At 45.9% G+C, this 8,726-nt stretch overlaps 2 protein-coding genes across 2 annotated transcripts in view; one reads left to right on the forward strand and one right to left on the reverse strand.

Annotated features, from left to right (window-relative positions):
- arhgef25a (Rho guanine nucleotide exchange factor (GEF) 25a) overlaps positions 1 to 2,421 on the forward strand; it is a 6,690-nt gene extending 4,269 nt beyond the window's left edge. Inside the window, exon 3 of the mRNA XM_031565744.2 lies at positions 1,484 to 2,421. Coding sequence (XP_031421604.1) covers positions 1,484 to 1,597 — 114 coding nt within the window. The 3' untranslated portion in view covers positions 1,598 to 2,421. The remainder of the gene's footprint in view (positions 1 to 1,483) is intronic.
- Positions 2,422 to 4,560: 2,139 nt separating this feature from the next.
- Positions 4,561 to 8,295, reverse strand: sp5l (Sp5 transcription factor-like). The gene is given in 4 exon segments (XM_042707583.1): positions 4,561 to 6,823; positions 6,826 to 7,180; positions 7,183 to 7,281; positions 7,779 to 8,295. Coding segments are annotated over 4 exon segments (1,137 nt in total). The 5' UTR covers positions 7,833 to 8,295; the 3' UTR covers positions 4,561 to 6,194.
- Between the last annotated feature and the right edge of the window lie 431 nt (positions 8,296 to 8,726).

Consider the following 8,726-nt stretch of genomic DNA (forward strand, 5'->3'; position numbering starts at 1 on the left):
TGTTGATATAGTGGTGTGTAGACAGTCAGGGTCTTTCCTCTGAGGTGTTATCCTGTCAGGAGATGAAGTTGTCAATCCTGTTTATTTTCCTTTCCAGACCTTTCTGTCTGAGGTGCCCCTTTGATTGAGATTTTCACACACACACACACACACACACACACAGGGCAGACCTCAGTCTTTGTCTCATATGTTCAGATCTTTAGATAGCTGTTCATAATACAGAAATACATTCTGAATGGTGATAATAGGACTGAACGTGTGATTGTGAGAGCATGGTGCTGCAAAATCACAGGACAGTGATCGGTAGAGATGGTTTCCTTCTGTGGTGTATCCCTGTGTGATGATGCTCCTCTGAAAACTAAACTACACTACACTACATGCTATTAGGCTCTTCACGTTGGTGCATAAAATGTGTACTGTCAGGAGAATGAAGTTTTGTTTTAAACATATCTGATTTCTTTCTGTACTGACCCTTTTGAAAAACTGTATGAAAAGGGTCAAATCGATGAGAAAATGTAATTCGTTCTGATATTTCGTATCATCCATTTGCAGGAACTAAAATTGTGTTTAACTTACTGTAGAAATGAGAGAAACTCTGTCATAGAGTATGTATAGATTTTTACTTTTACTACATTCATTTATTTCTTCACCCAGCGATCCATTAGTAGATGTTTTCTTGACCGATACGGCAGCACCTCTAATTATATGTCCACATGAGACACTGACAGCAGGCATTCAGACAACACACAAGTGACATATTGTGAACTGGAGACCTGAACTACCACTGTATTTCTCATTTCTCGCCTCTGCCTCTTGTCAGGTTATAATTATCCTTTGTGACGAGCCAATTACCGAGTGCATAATTACTGCTATTTTTCTCGGATGTGAGTGACACAGGGTTGCCACGGCAATTGCAATCGGAGACATTCTCTCAGTCAGTGTGTTGTCATAAGTCGTGTGTTCCAACTGAATAATTCAGTAGAACTTGTGGTTTTTAATAAAGTATAGGTGTGTAGTCCAGTGACTGCAAAAACAATGGACAGTATACACACAAAAGTGAGGGATTTTAAAAACACCATGCTGGCCATCCGTTTAACAGTCATTGTTATAGTCAAATATAGAGGTCCCTAACGTATCCCTAACATGCATCAATTATATCTATATTTATTTGTTGCTTCCACTTGAACTTTAAATATAATAGAATAGAATAATAATAATAATAATCTAATTTTGGATTTGACTGGTTAGACACACCAAAAGCTTCTTATCCCTACTGTACAACACCAGTGCAAGTAAGAAACACTAAGATTCTGGAACTTTCTACGTCTCTGAATAGAAGGCACCTTTTTGTGGCACAGATCTTGAATTTCCACGAAAAGTCTTGAAAAGACAGATGGCGACCCCTAGTGTTTGTCAGTGTAGTGTGTCTTTGTCTGCGTGACGAGTGACGTTTCTCCTCTGTCTTCTGTCTCTCTCCTAACAGAGGGGAGGGGAGGGCTACCACAGGGGCATGATGGGAGATGGAGTTCAGGCCTCTGGCCCATCCCTTCCCCGTCGCTCCAGCAACCTGGCCCAGCTGGACGAGGACGACCTCTGAAGGCCAGGCCGCAGGCCGCACCGGCTTCATCAGCACCACCTTCGTCATCATCGTCTTCATCGTCGTTGTCTTCATCATCATCATCATCATCATGTCTTCATTATTTATCCTTCTATTACTTGTGGCTCCCTCTTTTTAATCGCTGACATTCTCCTCGGAATGACCAAGGGATTTATTTTTGCCTCATTTCTGCCTGTTCTTTTTAAATCTCCTAAATGTCGTTTTTAAGGACAATGTGATTTGTTCCAGATAATAAATAACCATTCCTTTATTGGGAGGTCACTGGAGTTAAAAAAAAAAAAAAATGAAATGAAAATGTGTGAGCTGTATGCTTGAGTGTGTGTGTGTGTATGTGTGTGTGTGTGTGTCGGTGAGTGAGTTGCCTGTGTGTGTAGACGTGTGTGTGAGTGAACATTGGGATCACACAACCCGACGGCTTTCTCTGTTGTGGATGTGCAGTTTCTTTTCTTCTCGTGGCATAAGGCCCCAAACGACTAAGAGAACACACATCTGTGGGACCAGAGCCTGCAGTGGCGCCTCTCAGTTCCGCTGGACTTTAAAGTGTTTCCTCCTCTATCGTCGGCTGTTTCTACAGACATCCCACTACATCTCCTGTCCGCGTCCGCAACGTCTGCTGCATTAGCCGAACACACAGTTCCCCTCACTTTATTCAATGTTGCAGTGGTTTTCTTCCATTCGAAGAAGAAATGGACAGCCGAGACAATGAAATTGTACATATGTAGGAGGACTGAAGGTTGATTGTCTTGTTTGGGACAAACAGAACTCACACATGTTCCCTGTGGCTGGGGGGGGGGGGGGGGGGGGGGGGGCTGTCAGCAGAAGAGATTGGGGCTCTGCTTCTGCGATGCTGTTCATCTGAGACCAGCTCCTGAGTCTTGGGTGAGCAGAGAGAGAGAGAGGAGCGACGAGAGCTGAGCCAATGCTGCCAGACAAGTGAAAGTGTCTAATGGGGACCATCACACCGGCTCTCATTGGAGAACATGACAGAGGAGAATGGAGGGCGGGAGAGAGAGGGAAGAAGGAGGAGGAGGAGGAGGAGGAAGAGGAAGATGAGGATAAGGATAAGGAAGAGTCCTCTCTGTGTGCCGGGGATGGATTTTCTAACTGCCATGGAGTGCTTACCTGAGGCTGGGCTGTGGACTGGCAGAGGACAAAAGAGGCTTGAAGCCATGAACTGGGTGTTTGCCTCTCTCTCTCTCTCTCACACACACACACACATACGCACACATGCACACACACATGCACATGCACAAACACACATACACACGCGCACACATGCACACACACACACACACACACACACACACACACACACACACACACACACACACACACACACACATATGCACACATTTTCTCCCTCTCTCTGCTCTCTCACCTTCTTGCTCGCTGGTTTCTGTTCCGTAGACAGAGGGTGGGGTTTTCTCCAGGCTTATCCTAATTTCAAACACGTCTCTGGGGACTCCTCTCCATTTCAAAAGGGTGGATTGAACACATCTTTTAATTTCAGGACAACTCCCCCCCCAACATCATTAGACAAAGTGCCAAATAAACTGGTGCCAGATTATTTTAGGTTGAAGTATTCAGAAGTAGAGAAAGAAAATAAGTGTCCCAAATTTAAGCAGTTTTTTTTTCAACTCATATTTTGATACTTTTGTCAGTGCATTGTTACTGACGGATCTTTTGGCAAATTGAAATGATATAGGTCAAAACTCATCAGTGGTATTCATTTAACGTCCTTTTGTAAAAAAAAGCTAATTTTGTGTCAAGTTTGGCCATAATTATAATGGTCAAATTTCCTTTGTCTAATTTTTGGTTTGGTGTTATTCTAATCATGTTTTACAAAAAGGGCCGTGAGTCACGGCAACACTGCATGTGGAATTGTGCATTTGCTCTCGCTTCAACCCAGGTAACTAGGGACCGAGATCAGTTGTTATATTTGGGGGATTTTTGAGCTGAGTTGTAAAACATGAAGCACAAATGCCAGGACCTCAGAGAGTTCTGAGCCTGAGACTAGAGTCATTACCCCAACGATCCAGCAGAGGTCACCAAAGGGCTATGGCACCTCAACTGGGAGACAGTAGACGTCTTAAAAGGAGTTCTTGCATCTTGCCCATTTGATCTGAAATATATATATATATATATTAAAAAAAAAGCTTTACCAAAGGTGGCCAAATACAAAGGAAGGCATGTCTTCAAAAACAGTTACAAAGATATTCAGGAATGGCTTGATTGCTTATCAATCCTCTCATGTTTTACATGTTATACAGGCTCTCTCTTGAAAGGAGCAAAGAGTTGGTCAAATGCCCCTGTCGTATTATCAGTCTGCAGGCCATCATTTATCTGTCTTGTCACTGAGGTGGGTTTGTAATCTGGCAGTTGTGCATGTTGTATTGAAAAGTACCCCTACAGATATACAAAATGAATGGATATAAAATAGGAAAAAAATTATGGATATGCCAGAAATTTCTGACAGAAATTCATTGTTGTACTATATCAAATAAAAAGTGTCTTTTTGAAATACAACACCTTTGTCTATTGTTTAAGTGTCTCTTCTAATGGGGTGCTCAGCTGAGACTGGCAGAGGACAAAAGAGGCTTGAAGCCATGAACTGGGTGTCATCCATTCTTTTTCTGAAAGAGAAAAATAAAATCCCCTTTTCCAATTTTTTTTCACTTCTATCTAGACATGTTGCTGGTAGTTGTGCTGCGTGGCTGCACGCTATGCGTGGCTGCGGGATGAAGAAGGGGAATGGGGAGACCCCAGCATGAGCAGACATCTGGCTGGATTTGTCACAGGGGTGCAGCCCTGAGCGGAGACCATTGTTGGCCCCGGCGGAGAAGAGAGGAGCTCGCGCTGCTAACATGCCTGTGATATACGGGGGGGGGGGGGGGGGCTGGGGAGGAGAGCTGAAGCTGGGGTGGGGTGGGGTGGGTGGGGGGGGGATCAAGGTATTAACTTTCACAGGGGGGGCAGAATCAAAGGGCCCTCTGTCACCAGCGAGGGGGTCCTGCCAGCAGGGGGGTCCGTTTACTGAGAGCCCCTCTGGAGGGCCGTCCGGCGTGTGATCTCCATGCTGTGGAGGCCGGCGTGCCGGGTGGGAGCCTCGCGGCTGTGAACTTGATTGCGGAGGGTCGGGGTCCCGGGGTCCCCCCTCTTCTCCCTCCTCTCCAGCGGGGGGGCTCTGCTGGGTTCGCACTGAGGTGTAAAAATTCTCCGTCATTTGTCCTCCTCAAAGTGTTGGGCCAACACAGAGGAAACAATGACCATTTAAAATTAGCATCCCCATTGTTCAGCTGATTAACATTTGAATTGCCGTCAGAAGAGGCGTTGGAAGTCAAGCGCTCCCAACAATGTTAGATTTCATTGCTCGGGCCATTTGCTTATATTTACATCTAAAATATAATGAGGTTTTCAGGAAGTCCCTAGGCATTGTTCTCGGTCGCAAAACAAAAAAGGATCCTTCCCTGTGAAGTGATCAAAATAAAGAGAACAAAAGGATGGCACTTTGTTTGATCCAGTCGTTTATTAATATGTCACATGCTTTCCTCATAGAACTGTGTGATCTATGTACAGTATTTACACCAGTTCTCACAGATTCAAGACCTCAAGCTTTCATGTCATCGTGAATTAACCTACCTCACGGAACACTAGTGCCTTGTACAACACAAAATAGGAACAGAACAGATAAAAAAAAACTAGGTTTTAAGGAATTTTAAAAACTTTAAGGATTGAGTTCAAATTTAATTAAATTTGATTTAACAATCCCATTCATGTTATGTCATAGTGGAAAAGACAGAAAAAAATCAGCATTTCAGTTGTCTTTATTCAACAGCCTTAATAAATGTGAACTTGAATGTTAAATGTTAAATATATCACTGAAGATTGCAAAAAAATCTCTGTGGGTGTAATAACTACAAGATAAGCCATGTTCCATTAAGGCAACACTTCCCTTCAGAAACACATGTACTTATTGCAACTAAGCTTTAGCTGTGCTTTAACTTTCAAACAGATTGCTACCTGAATCTTTCTCTTTAGTATTTAACATACATTGTGCTGGGTCAAAATTATTGCATTGACATTATATGGTAAACTATACGGAAAACCACCTAAATCTTAATTTTTAGTCATGTTGGAAATATATACATTACGGCTAAAAAGGACTTGCAGTTGACAGGTTTGAGCTGACCGTGGCTTACAGTAGGATGCAGTAGGATCCTTGGTCCTGGTGCGTAAGCGCCATGTCCAGTGTCTCAACACAATATATATGTAGGTGGCACATCGTGCAGTCCAGCAGCTCTTTGTAAGCCAAGGGTCCTGACTGTTTCTTCCAGTGAAAACAAAAGTAATAAGTCTGTTTTGTAGCAAATATGGCTTAGCAGCTTTGCCAGACTTGCATGTCACCAGGGAGACCACACACACACACACACACACACACACACACACAGCATATTATCTCAGGAGTATGTGTGCCCATGGGACAGTGTTGTCTCTCTCCTCCAGCATATCTCTCTCTCCTTCCTTCCTTCTCCTGCTCCCTTTCTCTTCCTCAGTCCTTCGCCCCCACCTCCTCACCTCACTCCCTCTTGATGCTGAGCAGAGTGTCTGGCACAGGGTGGTGGTGGTGTTGTTGATGCTGCTGCTGATGCTGCTGCTGGGAGGGCTGCCCTCCGCGACCCTTGCGGCCCTGGTGGGTCTTGACGTGCTTGGAGAGGTGATCGCTGCGCATGAAGCGCTTGCCGCACTGCTGGCAGCCGAAGCGCTTCTCGCCCGTGTGCGTGCGCAGGTGGCGCTGCAGCTCGTCGGAGCGCGTGAAGCTCTTGCCGCAGAAGAGCCAGTTGCAGACGAAAGGCCTCTCGCCGGCGTGCCAGCGCAGGTGGGCCTTCAGGTGGGACGTCTTCTTGTACACCTTGCCGCACTCGGGGATGTGGCAGATGTGGAGTCTCTTTTTGCCGAACTCCAGCCCGCCGCCGCCGCCCCCCGACGCCTGGCAGTTGGGGCACTTGCAGCGCCGGCAGCGGCGTGTGGAGCTCAGCAGGCCCTTGGAGGTGCCCTGGAGCAGGGCGGCGATCTGCGGCTGGTGGCCCAGCACCAGCTGCCGCCCCAGGGAGGAGAAGGGGTGGTTGGCCGAGGAGCCGTTGGTCTGGGGGAGGCTCCACCACTGCTGGCTCTCCTCCACGTGGCCGGCGGCGAGGTGAGGCCTGCGGAAGTGTTCTGCAGGAAGCTGGGGAAGTTCTGGCCCACGGCGTTGTGCTGGGGGTAGTAAGGCCCGTTGCCCTGTGGCTGGGAGGAGAGCACCTTGACTGGAGAGAGCTCGAAGGAGTAGGCTGCGGTGGGCTCCGCCGGAGGGGTGAGAGGCAGCTCGACGTGGTGGTGGTGATGGTGGTGGTGGTGGTGGTGGCCAAGGCTGGTCTGCAGGTGGCTCGCGAACTGGACCTTGGGCACGGTGAAGGCCATCTGGTGGGCTGTGAGGCTGGAGTTGGGGGCCACCTCATTGCTCCAGAGCTGGAACATACCAGAAGCGGAGCTCACCGCCCCCTCATAGGGGAACTGGGGCCCCTCCGAGCCCACGCTGCCCCCACCTGCCACGCCTGGCTGCACGTGGTGGCCAGGAAGGAGAGCGGGTTAGGGCCACTCTCTGGAGATGAGCTGGGTGTGCGATCCTGGGGTGGACAAGTGTAAAAAAAAAAAAAAAGCAGTTATTAATTTGAACAAGAAATTGACTTCAAATTAAATAATGTAAGATTATATTTTTTAATAGTATCTGGTTAACTTTAACTGTCTCACAAAATTAGTAATTCCACAGTATTAACCACAGTTAAACTGACAAAACATGATGAGGTTACATGTGACTATGTTTTTGCACGAATTAAATATATATCATGTCAGATTTCTAGGCTCAAAATATTATTTTTTTTACGTATTGTTTCTAATGCACCACCTAAACCTGCCCTGAGACCCTTCTCAAAGTAGGCTACAATACACAGTAAATGACAAATATTTTACCGATGTTTTCCCATCGCAACTACAACTTTAATTTTAAGATTCTGTTTCTATGATGAAAATGATTTGAGGGCAAATATTACTCAGCGAAAACATCTCGAAGTACAGACGAAAATGAATACAGAATGACACACTGTTAAAAGATGCAATATCTAACCTGTAAAAAGCTGTGGAGAAAATTGTCCGTTCTGGATAACGTCAGCGCAGCCATTAGCCCAGGCGTTCAGAATCCGCACCTGCAACCAACGCAGTAGAGACGAGCAGTGCGAGAAAAAAAAAAACAGGTAGCCTATGCGATCACCAAAAAAAGAGTGAAATCCTCCGAGTCCAAACTGCTCGACAAGTCCCACAGAGTCCTCCTGTTAAGTCAGTAATCCAGCGACACGCTATTCTCCCAAATGTCCACGCTTCTCTCGACTCGACGTGGTAAAAAGTTACCCAACTAGTGTGAGCCGCCGCACTTGCTGCCGCTTTTTGGAGTCCCTTTTCACAACCGCTGGCGTTCAAACACCGTGCCTCCCTTTTGAAGTGCGAAGAAGAACTGATTGCAATAAATCCTTGGGATCATTTCAAAGGCGGTCGGATTGCATCTTCTCTTTATAGAGAAAAGATCCTCTCAACGGGGTCTCTTAAGTATGTACCAGGAGAATCGGTGAATAGAGGGGCTGACACTGAGGGGGCGATATCAGGGAGGGGGGACCTAAGGCAGATTAGGTGAGGGTGTGTGTGTGTGTGTGTCATACACTAAAGCCAGCCTTCATTTCATCCAAATGAAATTTAACCAAACGCTCATCCGTGAAACATCTCCACCCTTTACACAATTGTTACAAAACACAAAGTCACAAGTGAGAGAAACTGAATAACATTTTACCGAGAGATAATTTTAGTGCAAGTTCGACTGGAGCCTATGTCTTATTGTTGTTGTGTTGTTGTTGTTGTTGTTGTTATTATTATTATTATTATTATTATTATTATAGACACATTTTTATGTCAGAATTGATGCAAAATCCCCACTGTGATTGACGGTCTTTCTTAAAAAAAAGCTGACTGTACCATCTGAGATGATCACTTATGGTGCACGTTAAACTTTGCCTTTTGGCTTCAG

This window comes from Clupea harengus, chromosome 4, assembly GCF_900700415.2.
Source record: "Clupea harengus chromosome 4, Ch_v2.0.2, whole genome shotgun sequence".
Taxonomy (NCBI): domain Eukaryota; kingdom Metazoa; phylum Chordata; class Actinopteri; order Clupeiformes; family Clupeidae; genus Clupea; species Clupea harengus.